The 16804-nt window shown below is 46.8% G+C and overlaps 1 protein-coding gene across 1 annotated transcript in view; it reads left to right on the top strand.

The window, feature by feature from the left end:
• The window catches only part of cubn (cubilin (intrinsic factor-cobalamin receptor)), a 38452-nt gene extending 21648 nt beyond the window's left edge, over positions 1-16804 (top strand). Inside the window, exons 40-66 of the mRNA XM_062559374.1 lie at positions 21-167; positions 538-728; positions 1245-1413; positions 2293-2467; positions 2815-2993; positions 3295-3504; positions 3804-3944; positions 4544-4728; positions 6356-6527; positions 6844-7047; positions 7656-7805; positions 7877-7998; positions 8222-8447; positions 8664-8851; positions 11407-11563; positions 11808-11957; positions 12042-12227; positions 12348-12477; positions 12667-12884; positions 13044-13243; positions 13517-13679; positions 13909-14117; positions 14238-14382; positions 14725-14906; positions 15089-15254; positions 15702-15937; positions 16472-16804. Of these exons, the coding sequence (XP_062415358.1) occupies positions 21-167; positions 538-728; positions 1245-1413; positions 2293-2467; positions 2815-2993; positions 3295-3504; positions 3804-3944; positions 4544-4728; positions 6356-6527; positions 6844-7047; positions 7656-7805; positions 7877-7998; positions 8222-8447; positions 8664-8851; positions 11407-11563; positions 11808-11957; positions 12042-12227; positions 12348-12477; positions 12667-12884; positions 13044-13243; positions 13517-13679; positions 13909-14117; positions 14238-14382; positions 14725-14906; positions 15089-15254; positions 15702-15937; positions 16472-16579 (4709 nt within the window). The 3' untranslated portion in view covers positions 16580-16804. The remainder of the gene's footprint in view (positions 1-20; positions 168-537; positions 729-1244; positions 1414-2292; positions 2468-2814; positions 2994-3294; positions 3505-3803; positions 3945-4543; positions 4729-6355; positions 6528-6843; positions 7048-7655; positions 7806-7876; positions 7999-8221; positions 8448-8663; positions 8852-11406; positions 11564-11807; positions 11958-12041; positions 12228-12347; positions 12478-12666; positions 12885-13043; positions 13244-13516; positions 13680-13908; positions 14118-14237; positions 14383-14724; positions 14907-15088; positions 15255-15701; positions 15938-16471) is intronic.

The raw sequence follows: 16804 nt of genomic DNA on the forward strand, positions 1-16804 counted from the left end.
CTTTCTGTGTGTGTTCTCAGGTATGAGCAGCCTGTCCCCCCTGCTGGCCACTGTGTGTGGTCGAGATCCCCCAGCTTCTCTCCACTCAACAGGAGACTCCATGTTCCTCCACTTCTCCTCGGACGGAAGTATCGGTGGCCGAGGCTTTAATGCCTCCTACTCCAGAGGTCATAGGCCATGCCAGAAGCAAATAAAAACCATTAGATGTTTTGGTTGAACCATTTCATAGGAGATGATGGGTGGCCAGTCAACCATTTGAGACTCCAGGAAGTCACTGGCACTTCACAATGTGTTTTCTGATAAGAACACAACTCCTCCTGGATTAGACAAGGTTTTTCACACATCCAGCTTCACCTCAGCTAAAGCTTTAAAGGTGCTCATTGGCTGATTTAGTCACATTTGGAAGATGTGCGCTGTGCTAAGCTAAGCAACCTGCCTCGTGACAGTCTCACATGGGGTTTTATTTTGCGAGGGTAGAGGAACTCCAGGGTTTTGTTTCTCTCTTATGACACTCATCATAATGTTGTGTTTTTTAAGGTTGCGGGGGCCTCTTGCATGTAGACAGAGGGGTGCTGAGCAGTCCTCACTACCCTCAGAACTACCTGCCCGGTCTCAACTGCAGCTGGCATGTGATGGTGACACCAGGCTTCAGGGTTTCTGTCACCTTCCAGAGTCCCTTCCAGATTCAAGGCTATGGAACTGAATGCAGCTCTGGAGACTACCTGGAGGTACATACAGCAAATATGTATATATTCAAATTCCATATTACAGGTTTCATAGCCTTGTGTTGGTCGCCCTGAATCTTTCAAGCAAGCACATTGTGAGCGTGTGGACCTTAAACTGTCCTGCTCTATCCATTATGAATAGTGCCTTTAGGATGTATGGCATGGCCCTTAATGGACCGGACTGGAGTCATGTAACGTGACAAAGTGCCAAATAACGAAACAATAATCCTCTTGCTGGATTCATCACTCTAATAGCAGCTTGCCCTCTGCACATATAGACAGTGTTGAATGCAACAGGTTAGCAATGTATGTTGAATTAACCACTGGTAGTCACACAGTAATCAGGGCTGATGTTGTTTGTTGTCGATACTGATGGGATGCAATCCAACAGCATATGTGGGTTTCATCGTCTCCATAGTCCCCTGTCTCTGCCTGCCCACACTAAAGCTAATTAGAAATAATTGTGTGGATTACTGAAACATTTGTTTTCTGATTAGCCACTCGCTGTTGTCTCCGCAGCTAAGGAATGGTCCAGATGGTTCAGCTCCACTACTAGGGGGACGTCTCTGTGGTTCAAGTGTGCCATCTCTGTTCCAGACTACTGACAACAACCTCTTTATTCACTTTGCATCTGATTCCACCAATGAGGCCACTGGCTTTAAGCTGACATTTGAAGCCCACAGTCAGGGTATAACAACCTCTTATCTATTGCTTCAGCGTCAATAGAATTCATTACAACATTAACATGGTTGGTGTTTAGTACAGCAGTGTCAATAATACAAACAAATAATCAATGACAATGACAAAGGAGCAGTGTTATTATTCCAATTGGTGTTGATAGTTCAGGGGGTTGAATTTAAAGTGAGAGGTATTAAGGTGTGCAGACAGGTAGATAGAGAGGTATTAAGGTATGCAGACAGGTAGATAGAGAGGTATTAAGGTATGCAGACAGGTAGATAGAGAGGTATTAAGGTGTGCAGACAGGTAGATAGAGAGGTATTAAGGTATGCAGACAGGTAGATAGAGAGGTATTAAGGTATGCAGACAGGTAGATAGAGAGGTATTAAGGTATGCAGACAGGTAGATAGAGAGGTATTAAGGTGTGCAGACAGGTAGATAGAGAGGTATTAAGGTATGCAGACAGGTAGATAGAGAGGTATTAAGGTAGGCAGACAGGTAGATAGAGAGGTATTAAGGTGTGCAGACAGGTAGATAGAGAGGTATTAAGGTATGCAGACAGGTAGATAGAGAGGTATTAAGGTGTGCAGACAGGTAGATAGAGAGGTATTAAGGTGTGCAGACAGGTAGATAAGAGGTATTAAGGTAGGCAGACAGGTAGATAAGGAGATAGGAACGTAGATAGTTAGACAGGTACTTGATCATTTTGATTTCAACAGCCACAGGTTGTTTTTTACAGAAAATTTGGATTTTTGATTGCTGTTGGTATTTAAAGAGAATAGCTTAATATGTTTTATCAAAGATCAAGGAATATATGGACATGCCTTTAATAATGCTGGTTAATTGCAAAGTGGTCCCACAAATTTCTATTTTGTCCCCTTTTCTGCAGCATGTGGAGGCTACATTGAGCTAAATGATAACGATCCTCCCGGGTACATCACTTCACCTAACTATCCTCAGAACTACCCCAAGAACATTGACTGCATTTGGGTCCTAACCGTGCCCAATGGAGAAGCTATCCAAATTGACTTTGAGGACGAATTCTACATTGAGCCCACCAACAGGTACAGCTGCTACCCCTCTTCACGCTGTTTTTTGGTTATATTGCTTGGGTTTAGTGCATAAAGGTACCGTCTGGATACTCCACTGCCTTTTGTTTTTGCTGTGCTTTTTCTCAAGTCTCATGAATCCTTTTTTAATAGATACAATTCATTTATTTTCCCTCAACTGCTTTAATAAAATGTGCATACATTTTCAAGCCCTTAATTGAGGTAAGTAATTGAGGTTTTGTTAAAGAAAGACTCTTTGGAACTTGAACTTTAAACTCAATTTAAAAGCAATGAGCTTCATCATGTGATTTTCCTGTGATTCCATCGTCTTGTGACACCAGTGGGTCATGTTTTCTCTACAGCTGTTTGTATGACTACCTGGAGCTGCGGGATGGCTCAACAATCAACACTGGCTTCATTTCCCGCCTCTGTGGAACTACCCGTCCATCTACCCAACATTCAACAGGTCCCTCCATGCTGCTCAGGTTTCGCACCGATGCCAGTGTTGTGCACAAAGGCTTCAAGGCAAAGTACTCAATAGGTAGGCACATCCAGTTCAGATATGACCGAGTTCTATTCATGTCATAATTGGGACAAATCTAAAATGCTCAAATAATACTGCAGTCAACATAAATGAAAGAGACATATCATTTTACAAAATCCTACATCTGAATATTGCAGCACAGCTGTTTGTGATACTGTGGGGTCGAAGAGAGAGGAAACCTTTAAAATCCTAAATGGGATCTTTGAAAGTTGGACTCATTTTCATCTTTGTGAAACATGGCAAACTGGTGGTCGTTGAAAAGAAGTGAAGAATACATGTTGTTTCCAATCTCTCACAGCAACATGTGGAGGTACTTACATCGGTCAGAGGGGTACCATCCACAGCCCTGGTTTCCCAGAGTCCAACTATCCTGACCGCTCCAGCTGTGAGTGGTACCTGGAGGGGCCCACAGGGCATTACCTCACCCTGAGCTATGGGAACTTCAGCCTGCAGACTACGCAAGGATGCTCTGCTGACTATGTGGAGATCAGAGAGTACAATGCCTCAGGTCAGAAACATCAGCTCCATCAATGAAAAACAACAACAATACATCTGTACAAATGTTTCACTCACATGCCATCTCCTTTTGGATCGGCTGTTAGTGGCAAATATACATTTCTTAAAAATTCCAAACGAAGTGAGTGTTGAAGTTCACTTCCCAAACACTCACATTGTCGCCCATTGTCTACATTCATTTTTCCCAGTTAGTATTTTCCAGGTAAAAGTTCTACGAGGGAAGTAAGCATTGCAGAGTCAAACCTCGTGTTACTTGATACTGACATGAAGGCTGTGTCGTACTGTGTGCAGGGCGCCTCCTGGGCCGTCACTGTGGCAGTGACCCCCCGGCTGCCGTTGACACATCTGACAGTTTCGCCTACGTCAGATTTGTAAGTGATAACAGTGGAAATGCAGCTGGCTTCAGTCTGACATTTGAGGCCAGCATTGAAGGTAAAATTATTTTCTAAAGATCATTAGAACAAGATGTTTGTTGCACAGTGACAAAGTACTCCATCTTTACCCATTCAGCTAAAGCTGATTCCAGTGTGTCACTGAAGGGGTGTTCCAGCCCGTTATTTGATCCTTTCTATTCTTCTGACCACTCACAGCTCCTGTACACTACATGTCATGTAATCAATCACCCGTTCACATCCATCCACTGATGCCACACAGTGCCACCAGCACATCAGTAACTGTCATTACCAGCATGCAATGCAGGTGTAAATGTTCAAAGAAGCCACTGCGATAGCACAGCTCGATGCCTATTAATCATGGCAAACCTACTGGGCAGGGGGCCCATGCATGTTCACCCCTCCCATCAATGTACGAATGCCTTTGAATGGGTGAATGATGACATGTAGCGTGAATTAGAAAGGTGCTATAGAAATGCAAGGGAAATGACCCGTTATGAACGACACTTACATTCAGTAGGTCACATAAAATGGCCCAATATTTTCTCATAGAAATAAATAAATATTCATTTGTTCATACAATGTTTCTATTCATGTTGGGGATGTCCCGTTGTTTAACTTGTCCTCATCCAATGGCAGTCTGTGGGGGAGAGCTCAATGCCCCCTCAGGGACGATCTCCTCTCCCAACTACCCCAACCTGTACCCACACAACCGGCTGTGTCGCTGGGAGCTGGTAGTGTCACCAGGCCGCCGGGTCACACTCACCATGGAGGACCTGCGGCTGGAAGACTCCGGTTCTTCCTGTGCATTTGACTATGTTGATGTAAGTTCTTTGGTTGAATCAAACAGAAAGGCAGTAGAAAAAGGAGGCAGGCAGGAAGAGGCAAATAATTAGGAAAAGAGGCAGATTGAGGGCCTTATGGAGGAGAAGGACAATGAGACAGCAAAACACACTGACCCAATACACACAGGAGACATGGATTATTAGGCATGACAGGAGATGTTTAGCATTATTATCATCCTACCACTTTCTTTGTCCTTATATGTATGTATGCCCAAACTAGCATGGTTGTGAAATGTGTCTGTGCAAAAACTGTAGTCTTGAAACCAAAACGAACAGCCTTGTAAAACAAAGGTAATGAATAGAAAAATATTTCCTCCATTTCATTTGACCCGTATAAAGTAAGTGGACGGTCTATCGGTCTACCTGCCTGTGTACCTACCTGCCTTTCTACCTACCTACCTACCTGCCTGCCTTTCTACCTACCTACCTACCTGCCTGCCTGCCTGCCTTTCTTTGATAAAACATATTAAGCTATTCTCTTTAAAAACCAACAGCAATCAAATATCCAAATTTTCTGTAAAAAACAACCTGTGGCTGTTGAAATCAAAATGATCAAGTACCTGTCTAACTATCTATGTTCCTATCTCCTTATCCACCTGTCTGCCTACCTTAATGCCTCTCTATCTACCTGCCTGCCTGCCTTTCTACCTACCTACCTACCTACCTACCTACCTGCCTGCCTTTCTACCTACCTACCTACCTACCTGCCTGCCTGCCTTTCTACCTACCTACCTGCCTGCCTGCCTTTCTACCTACCTACCTGCCTGCCTGCCTTTCTACCTACCTACCTGCCTGCCTGCCTGCCTTTCTACCTACCTACCTGCCTGCCTGCCTGCCTTTCTACCTACCTACCTGCCTGCCTTTCTACCTACCTGCCTGCCTGCCTGCCTTTCTACCTACCTGCCTGCCTGCCTGCCTTTCTACCTACCTACCTGCCTGCCTGCCTTTCTACCTACCTACCTACCTACCTGCCTGCCTTTCTACCTACCTACCTGCCTGCCTTTCTACCTACCTACCTGCCTGCCTGCCTTTCTACCTACCTACCTGCCTGCCTGCCTTTCTACCTACCTACCTGCCTGCCTGCCTTTCTACCTACCTACCTGCCTGCCTGCCTTTCTACCTACCTGCCTGCCTGCCTTTCTACCTACCTACCTACCTGCCTGCCTTTCTACCTACCTACCTACCTACCTGCCTGCCTTTCTACCTACCTACCTACCTACCTGCCTGCCTTTCTACCTACCTACCTACCTACCTGCCTGCCTTTCTACCTACCTACCTACCTACCTGCCTGCCTTTCTACCTACCTACCTGCCTGCCTGCCTTTCTACCTACCTACCTGCCTGCCTGCCTTTCTACCTACCTACCTACCTACCTACCTGCCTGCCTTTCTACCTACCTACCTACCTACCTACCTACCTGCCTGCCTTTCTACCTACCTACCTACCTACCTGCCTGCCTTTCTACCTACCTACCTACCTGCCTGCCTGCCTTTCTACCTACCTACCTGCCTGCCTGCCTTTCTACCTACCTACCTACCTACCTGCCTGCCTTTCTACCTACCTACCTGCCTGCCTGCCTTTCTTTCGGTAACTTGTGTGTTTTCTAGATACTCAACGGGTTAATGGTCGACGCCCCTCGCCTACGGATATTCTGTGGTACAGTACCAGCAGGCACAGAGGTGCGCTCCTCTGGCAACACGATGACCGTAGTGTTCCACTCGGATGCCTCTGTGTCTAACGGGGGCTTCATGGCTTCATACTCCTCTGAGGAGCCTGCAGGTTAGATACTTCTGCGTTGTGTACAATAAAAGGACAGGCTTCATTAGCAACTGGTATCTGAATAAAATAATCTCATGTGACATATACCATTTTGATGTTGTGTAAAATGTAGCATGTTAATAATTGAACAATATGTTCATGTAATAGCCCCCTGGTGGTAGATAGTGTACAATCAGGATCCACATGGTGGCAGGAAGGTTCAAAAAGCCTTCAGGATGTGTGGTTAGATTTTACTTCATAAGAGCCTCCTCAGTGCCTTTACCAACGCTTTGTTAAAACGACCCGGCATCAACTGTTTCATGCGCTCTTTGGTTAGAATGTGGTGGAATCTTGAACAACCCAGCGGGTGGGAACTTCACTTCTCCTGGATACCTAGTGTCCAACTACAGCAACAACCTCAACTGTGAGTGGCTTATCCAGAACCCGCAGCACATCAACTCGTCTATAGTGGTGCTGATAGAAGACCTGCACCTGGAGAACCACCAGACCTGTGAGTCCGACTACCTCCAGCTGCGCCTCGGTGAGTTCTCACACATCTGCTGATTACTGAAATCTGAACACCTGCGCTTTGGATGAGGGACACAGTTTTATTATTAATAAGCAGCCGACAACTTATTTTACATTTTATTGACATTGGCTGCATATGTGGGGTGTCTTCCATGCCACACAATTTGGGCTCGCATAGAAGCTCCACTGAAATGTCTCTCTGGCGTTGCCTCAAAGTTAGACCAGCGGTTTGTCTCGATGACTTGTGATTGACATGTCCGGCCAACTTCTAGAATTGCTTGACCCGCCTGCTAACCGTCCATAGCATGAAGACACAGTTGACCGTTGTACCCAAACCACAAGCTCTCTTTCAGAACCAGTCTTAGTCCAAAAATCCTGTTACATATATCTTTTTTGTATGTAAGGAATTGGGATGTATGTCAATGCTATTCTTTATTATCATAACCGTGGCACATTGAGTAAATAGGGTGTTTCCTGGTAAGTGCAGGGTTGTTGGTTTGAATCCGGATTGCTCCATGTCCACCTTGCCTAATATACTTGTCCTGTGTTTGTCTAAATTGTCCTTTGGGTATAATTAAAAACATGATGTTGATGATCATCTCTGCCCCCCCCCCCCCACAGGTGACTCAGATGGGGAGCTTCTGGCCAAGTTTTGTGGGCAGACCACCCCCACTATTCCCATTGTCGTCTTTACCCATGAGCTCTGGGTCCATTTCAAGTCTGATGCCTTCCAGGGAGATCTGGGCTTCAAGGCCGAGTACATTTTCTCTGGTAAGACACATGGGCATGGCATATGGTACTGGTCGAAGGAGCAAGGTTGTGTGAGTATTCTCTCTTTGCAGAGTGTGGAGGTCTGCAGACAGGTGAAGGGGGGCTGGTATCCAGTCCTAACTACCCCAACACATACCCCAGCCCCAGTCGCTGTGCTTGGCTACTGGAGGCTCCAGTAGGACACACTATTACAGTGAGTCTGCAGTCGATGGTGATGCCTTTGTACTAAGCTACATTAAATTCAAGTTTAGATCGATGGAATAAACAAACTAAGACAACAACTATTTTTGTATCTATATAGTGAACATGTAAGGTGTCCCCTTAATCCACATAGTGTGCTACTGTTGGTTGCAGCTGGAGAGGCTGAGATCACGATTTGCATGGTCACATGTAACCTTCATTTTGTCTTAACACAGCTGACCTTCAGCTATTTCAACCTGGAGCCCCACTCTCAATGTGGCTGGGACTCGGTCACCATTTTCAATGGAGGATCTCCCGGCTCTCCGGTCATTGGCCAGTTCTGTGGGGCCACCTCCCCAGGCACCATACAGTCCGGGTCAAACAAGCTGGCTGTGGTCTTCCTGGCTGACCACAGTGTTTCCACAGGAGGCTTCATGGCCTCGTGGTCGGCGGATTCCTCAGGTGGGCCTCACTCACTAAATGAACGTGCTGAACCTGATTCCTTGGGATAGAAAGGCTTACAATAACCAGTCCACATTGCTGTCTGAGGTTTTCACCTCACTTTTCAGCTGGCAAATGCTTTTGTATAATCCCTGAGTGAAAGGGAACTAATTCACTGCCCTTGTACAAGATGACCTGTATAACCTTTTACATGCACGCACCTCTTCTCCTGGCCAGGTTGTGGAGGGGTGATCCATGCTGACATGGGAACAATCAAGTCTCCAAACTATCCCCAGAACTTCCCAGCCAACGTGGAGTGCTCCTGGCGGATCATTGCTCATGAGGGGAACCACGTGGAGATGAGGTTCAACACTGATTTCCAGATTCCAGACAGCAGTGGGACGTGCCAGAGCAGCTACATCAAGGTAACCGCACTGTCCGAAGGAGGCCTTAGTTGACAGAAATAGGACAGATGGAAGTGTCCTAAATGTGAGTGCAGGCAGAAGTACCCGAGGTAGTAGAGGTGCTAGGAGAGGGAGGAAAAGGATGATTCTATGATCGGACTTGAGAAGCTTCATGAAGCGATGACAGTCAGCTGGTGCTGAGCTCATTGGGCGGGCAGCCTTCTGCAGAGACCTCGCTGTGAGCTGGAGGTCTCTCTCTCTCTCTCTCTCTCTCTCTCTCTCTCTCTCTCTCTCTCTCTCTCTCTCTCTCTCTCTCTCTCTCTCTCTCTCTCTCTCTCTCTCTCTCTCTCTCTCTCTCTCTCTCTCTCTCTCTCTCTCTCTCTCTCTCTCTCTCTCTCTCTCTCTCTCTCTCTCTCTCTCTCTCTCTCTCTCTCTCTCTCTCTCTCTCTCTCTCTCAGGCAGAGGGGGGAGAGAGCGATACCGATTCTCTTCAGGAGACTTGTTTAATTTATGAGAAATTAGCAACAATTCTAGTGACATGTATGTAGCATGTTGCTTTTAATACAAAAGTCGCCGGGAGGATGATTTGTTTAATAATAGTTCAACCGCATTTCAACATGGGGGAATTTCCGTAAATTTCTCTTTTCTTCCATCCTGTAGCCAACTCACGCCCCCCCCTGGGAAAGTGTCCGCGCCCCCCCCCACTGAACTATCATCTGCTTTCATGCAGAATGAAGTATCTGTCTCCCTTGTGTTTCCGTCCCATCCTTTGGTTCCCCCTGAGGTTTAATGTGCCATGTTAGCTTCTCTAAAAGATCAGCTTCCAACTGACCAACTTAAATACTACTGTTTTGTTCATATTTACACACATTAACACATCGGTTATTTATTTATAACCGTTAATGAACTTTTCTCCTCGTTACCATGGTAACCGCTGTCATTACAGGACGGTTGCGTCCATTCTTACTGTGAGAATCTACGTACTTCTGGTTTAGCGGCGACGCTTTGTATTTTCATTTCATGGGAAAAACCACAAAAAGAATTAATGGAGTAAAAGTTGTTGGTATGGTTTTAACGGTAAGGGACAATGATAAGATACACGGACCTACACAGACCTGCCTGTCTTAAACTCCTGTTTTCAAATTGCACATTTTGTTTAGCCTATTTTTGTGGAGAGGGATAGTTGAAAGTTGACACAAAGTTGACCGCTTTAAGGCGGAGCTACACGCTGATTGACAGGTCTAACCGACCATAAAGCAGGAGATTACATTACATGTCATTTAGCTGACGCTTTTATCCAAAGTGACGTACAATAAGTGCATTTCCACATAGAGATACAAACTCAGAAAACAAGTAACAAGAAAGTACATTTTTCATCAAATAAGCAGTTACAAAACATGTTATAGAAAAGTGCCATTATAAGTACAATTTAAGTGCTATGATTTGTTAGTGCTACGGTTTGCTTGTGTTTTAGTCAAGGTAGAGTCTAAAGAGGTGTGTCTTGAGTTTTCGACGGAAGATGTAGAGGCTCTCTGCGGTCCTGATGTCATCGGAGAGCTCATTCCACCACCTGGGAGCCAGGACAGCAAAGAGTCGCGATCTCGCCGAGTGCTTTTCTCTCAGTGAGGGAGGAACAAGCCGCTTGATGCAGATGCAGATCGGAGTGTGTGGGTTGGGATGTAGAGTTTCACCATGTCCCGGATGTAGACTGGTCCCGATCCATTCACAGCATGGTACGTCAGTACCAATGTTTTGAACTGGATGCGGGCAGCCACTGGTAACCAATGAAGTGAACGGAGAAGTGGTGTGGTGTGGGAGTATTTCGGAAGGTTGAAGACCAGTCGAGCTGCTGCATTCTGGATGAGCTGCAGTGGTTGTATGGCGGTAGCAGGGAGACCTGCCAGCAGAGAGTTGCAGTAGTCAAGGCGGGAGATGACAAGCGCCTGAATCAGTACCTGTGCCGCCTTCTGAGTGAGAAGGGGTCGTATTCTCCTGATGTTGTAGAGCGTGTATCTACAGGATCGTGTTGTCGCTGCGATGTTGGCAGTCAGGGAGAGTTGGGAGTCAAGTGTCACGCCGAGGTTCCTGGCACTCTGAGTGGGCGTTAACACGGAGTCGCCGAAGTTAACGGTCAGGTCCTGGGAGGAGGATGCTTTAGGGCGGGGCTACACTTTGATTGACAGGTCTAATAGACCATAAAGCAGGAGATGCTTTAGGGCGTGGCTACACTTTGAATGACAGGTCTAATAGACCATAAAGCAGGAGATGCCTTAGGGCGGGCCTACACTTTGATTGACAGGTCTAATAGACCATAAAGCAGGAGATGCCTTAGGGCGGGCCTACACTTTGATTGACAGGTCTAATAGACCATAAAGCAGGAGATGCTTTAGGGCAGGACTACAAAACACAAAATTGTCCAAAGTGAGAGTTTTCCTTATTTTTGTCTCAAACTCAAATTCTTCTTGAGAGTTTGGTTGTACAAGCTGAACGAAAATAAGACTCGCAGTATAACAAATGACCAAAGATGCATAAATAGAAGAAATACACCTTCTGAATCGGAACGCTTCTTCCTACAGGTGTGGTCAGGTCAGACCCAAAATGCTGAGGCTCTGCTGTCAACAGGCTGTGGCTCAGGGGCCCCGGGGCCCATCGTTGCTCCATATAACATCATCACGAGCCGATTTCAGGGTACAGGAGCTCCAGGCAGAGGATTCTCAGCGTCCTTCAGCACCAGTAAGAACCAGGCAGCCAAGAGATCTTCACTGTGTGGATAAGGCCTGACTGACTGAATAAGTGCATCAACGGTGCATGAATGTGAAGAGTATGAATGGAACACCTCTGTGTTTGGTAGGAAACCAAACGGAGTGAAAATCCTTTTCACTTTGAGTTTCAATATTTGCCTTTTTGGTCCCAGTTGTCATGGTAGTAATGATTCAAGTGAAAGGATGCATGAGGCGTGATGTCTTCTCATCATCAGGGTGCGGAGCAAACTTTACAGCTCCTAGCGGTCGTGTAGTTTCTCCCAACTATCCTGCCAGCTACCCCGACCACTCCAACTGTAACTACACCATAGACGCTGGAGAGCAGTCTGTAGTGGTCCTCACTTTCCAGGTCTTCCAAGTTGAAGGCAAGTATTATCAGCGCAGGATAAGGACTGTGAGGTCTTAAATGTGGATATTTAGTTCTTGATGACCATTTGTCTGTTATCCAGCACATTCCAGCTGCCAGTATGACGGGCTGAAGATCTACAGCATGGCCACCGGCGGCCCTGCACTTGCCACCCTCTGTGGTAGCAGCGTCCCGGGGCCGTTCTCCACCTTTGGCCCCATGTTACTCCACTTCTACTCAGATTCCGTGATCCCTGACCGCGGCTTCATGGCAGAATACACAGCCATCCGTAAGTAGTGAGCAGCAGGAACAAATGCTGATTGATCCATCTGACAAAGACATCTTTCCAAAGTACATTGTTACAGTTAATCTAGTGAGGTCAAGGTCAGAGTTCACCGTGTGTGTGCAGCATGTGGAGGCTTCTACAACAGCACAATGGGTACAGTCAGCAGTCCAGCACTGTCCATGAGCAACTACCACCACAACATCAACTGCACCTACCACATCGTGGTCCGAGCCAACCGAGTGCTGGACATCAAGTAAGACCACACCAGTGGAAAGAAATAACCATCTTATTCTTGTATTAGCTCTTCTCACATCTAATTGAATTCAACCATATTGTCACTTGTGGAAAACCACATTAAGGCCTTAGATGTTTGAATGGAACCTTTTGGAGTGTGAAATAGCTCTAAAAGTAATTTCACCAACTTAACCTTCTCCCTCCAAAGGTTTAACACCTTCCACCTGGAGGCATCTTCATCCTGCCGCTACGACTATGTGGCGGTGTATGACGGAGCGGACATCTCGGCCCCCCTGTTGGGGAAATTCTGTGGTTCCGTGCTCCCACCGGACCTGCGCTCCTCCACCAACCAGCTGTTCATTGTCTTCAGGACAGATGCCTCAGTGAATGGCATCGGCTGGAGGGCTGTCTACAGCGAGACCCTCGGTAGGCCTGTGCATTGGTTCATTTAATGCACCAAAACGAAGCTTGTACTGCTCATATTGTTCAAATAATGAGATGGGTCCTGCTCGTTGGTATCATGCTGGTGGTGCATCCCACCGTCGTTGGTTTGAAGGCGTGGCTCTGATTCTGAACTCCTGGCAGGTGTTGCCCAGGGGTGCGGGGGCTACCTGGCCATGCCCATGGGGATGTTTGGTTCTCCAGATCCGGACCTGGATGGGCTCTATGAGCCCCGGATGGACTGCCTGTGGACCATCGAGCTGCCAGTCAACAGGGCCATCAACCTGACGTTCACCTCCTTTGAGCTGGAGAGCTCGTCCACGTGTCTCTACGACTACGTCAAAGTAAAGAGCCCCTTCCTTCATGAGAACAGACAATCAGCTGTCCTGTGATTCATATTAATGTGTATCAGTGGTTCCCAAACTGGGGGGCGGGACCCTCAGGAGGGTCGCAGCTTCATCACCAGCCCTAACACACCAAAAGTAAAGGCCTGTTCTTACCATGCTCCAAGTTTGGGAAATCAACTAGTGGACTGAAAGTCCTGAAGAGTTTCATAATATTCAAGTACTGAGATCCAAATGTTCTAGTCCTCTATGTGTTTCTTTCATCTCTTTCAGGTGTTTGATGGTGACAATGAGAACTTCCCTCTGGTCGGGACGTTCTGTGGAAACTTTGTTCCCGCCCATTTTGTATCAAGTGGAAACTTCCTGACGATTCGCTTCCTCACGGACAGCTCGGTACAGAGACGAGGCTTCAACGCCACCTACAGGGCCGTGCCGTGTAAGACGCCGTGTGCTCTTCATGCACAAGTCACGATTCCTTTCAACGTAACCCCAAAAGAACTGTTCCAATCCGTCCCATCGGCCTCTCCTTTTTCACTTTTCAAAGTGAACTACATGTCCTCTTCTTGATGTAGTCAAATCAAACAAAGATGTTGAAACTACATAACGACATTTCATGTTGCCAAATAGCACAAGTTACACTGTAATAAAGGTTTGCCTTCCCCCAGTGGTGTGCGGCGGGACTCTGAATGCCACCACCACCCTCCAGACGCTGGTTTCGCCTTCCTTCCCTGGTGCCTATTCTCCTTACACCTCCTGCCGCTGGGTCCTGGATGCTCCAGCCCAGGAATCCATCAAGGTCTCAGTGCAGACCTTCGTCCTTCAGCCCAGCCAGAGCTGCTCCACAAACTACTTGGAAATGAAGGACTGGCCTGTGGTGAGTGTTTCCCTCAAACAGCAGCTTTCACACAGGTGTCAACAAACTGAACTAAACTGAGACCCTGTTAATCATCCGTTGATGACGTAATGTCCTGAGTGAGATGACTTGTGTTTCCAGGGAGACTATGGGCAGTCACATAAGTTCTGTGCATCAGATGGCCAGACCCCAGACTTCTACAGCTCCAGCAGGACAGTCCTTGTGCACTTCAAATCGGATGCCTTCATGGCAGGAAATGGCCTGAGCTTATCCTACCAGATCGCCAGTACGTAAGCCTCTTTTACTCAATCCCACAGGGAACCTTTACTAGATATTAAGGGTACTGGATAGAGTTCCAACTCAAATCCAGCCTACGAGCAGAAAGTCCTTCTAAAGACGGAGGAGGCCCTGAAGGCGAGCTTCGCTGACGTAGGGGACGTAGGACGAGTGGAAAGTTTACAATCAATATGCATCCATGTGGTTGGATCTATGTTGTGGGTGTGGGGGGGGCTCTCCTGGTCAATCCCTGTCCATCCCTCTCCTGGCTGGGATGCCTCGTCCTTCTGCTGTCTGTCCACGTGCTTGTGCTGGGGTCGTTCTGTGAGGACTGTGCTGTGGTGCTTTCTAGGTTGTAGCCGGATCTATGAGCAGGAATATGGCTACCTGAAGAGTCCGGGCTGGCCTGACATCTACCCGCACAACCTGGACTGCACCATCACCCTGAGGGCTCCACAGAACACCTCCATCTCCTTCTTCTTTAACACATTTGATGTGGAGAGCCACAGTCACTGTGAATTTGATTACCTGGAGGTAAATGTATAGCTAGTATAAGCAATAACAACTTATATTGCATGTGTATGAATACAAATACGATAATCAACAAGTTAAATGGGTGCAATGTTCCAGTACTGAGGTCACTATTGTAAATGGTCAGACCAGTTTCCATCTCCACCACAAGCTCCAGCGAATCCCAACCCTCTGTTGTCTGTCAGATCCGTAACGGAAGTGAAGCCGACTCGCCACTGATTGGTCGGTTCTGCGGCAACACCTTGCCTAGCCCCATCTTCACACATTCCAACGTGCTCTACTTACGCTTCGTGAGTGACTTCTCCGCGGCCCGGGACGGCTTCGATGCCACGTGGACGTCCTCCCCTCACGGTCAGAGCCATGAATGATTTCATGAAGGCTTCCATTACACTGCTCATAGCATAACAATGGGTTGATTTCCAGATGCCTTTTACCAAATAAAAGGACACACACTAAAGCCCCTCGATGGGCTTCACGTAAAACCATTAAACATGGAGATTTAAAAACCATGAAGTTAAAGAATGTTTTCTTATCCACTCGACCCATGAATCTGGTTTAATTCAAAGCAGCAGCACAAAGCCTTGATTTGAAGTTTGTTCCAGATGTGTGGAACAGAAGAACTGAAGCTGCTTCTCCATGTTTGGTTCAGGGCCAAAACCAGAATCACAGCTAATACTACTATTACTCCATGTCACTCCTCATGTCATGTCCTCTCTGTTACAGTCTCCAAAGCTTTTCACTAGCACTGCAGCTAGGTTTAGTGCACAGACTCATAGATCTTCTATAACCGTGTACTAGGATGTGGCGGTACCCTGTACGGTGACCACGGCTCATTCTCCAGTCCAAACTTCCCAGCCACCTACCCCAACAGTAGCCACTGTGAATGGGGCATCGTGGCACCGAGAGGTCGCGTGGTGACCATCACCTTTGCCCAGATCAGTATTGATGATACTGGAGATTGCCAGAACAACTTCTTGAAGTTGTACGATGGCCCAGACGCCACGTCCCCCCCTGCTGGACCTTACTGCGGAGTGGTAGGTAGCCCAAGACAGCCATGCAAACTAAAGCAGTTATCTGGGAGGGTTACAAACGGCTGTCATCCTAATCCAGTCTACAATTAGCCATGTTATTTTAAAATCCATTTATTATTATTATTAGGGCTGTCAACATTAATGTGGCCAAGATTAATTCAATCAAATATTTGAACAGCTATCCTGCAGAGGACCCCCACCGTGTCCCTAAGAGACAGTGTCCTGTCTAATTGTGGGTCAGGTTGAGGACTGCAGAAGAGTTGCTAGTTCAATTATGCAATTAATTCATTTCAAAATGTGCAAATAATTAGTTCATTATTTTGTATCTATTGACAGCCCTAATTATTATTATTATTCATTCCTGTTTCAAAATAAAAGCCCCACTAGTGTCTTTCTGTGGACAGAATGCTTTTAGGAAGGACTACTACTCATGTGATACACACACACACACACACACACACACACACACATGAGCTGGGTGTAACTGTACACGTGACCTCTCTTTGGGAATGATGCCATCTGCTTCTCTTCTCTCAGGAAAGCGACATTGCTCCGTTCACAGCCTCCTCCCACCAGGTGTTCGTGGTTTTCCGAGCCCAGCACGCCAGCCTGCCTTCAGGTTTCAGACTGACCTGGAGCAGCTGAGCGGACGCCTCCAACCTGCTGTGCATGCGACCGGACCAATGTCGACAATCACAATAATAAAAATTTGCACTAACATAACTGTTACATGCGTTGTTTTATTTCACCTTTTAAAACACTGAAAGGATGGATGACACCTCGAGTTGGACAGAGTTTTTATGACACTTAGATTCCAGGAATGACAAAGTATTGGGCTTTACTCTTCAGTGTCCTGATCCTCGACTACTG

Source organism: Pungitius pungitius, chromosome 19, assembly GCF_949316345.1.
Source record: "Pungitius pungitius chromosome 19, fPunPun2.1, whole genome shotgun sequence".
Taxonomy (NCBI): Eukaryota; Metazoa; Chordata; class Actinopteri; order Perciformes; family Gasterosteidae; genus Pungitius; species Pungitius pungitius.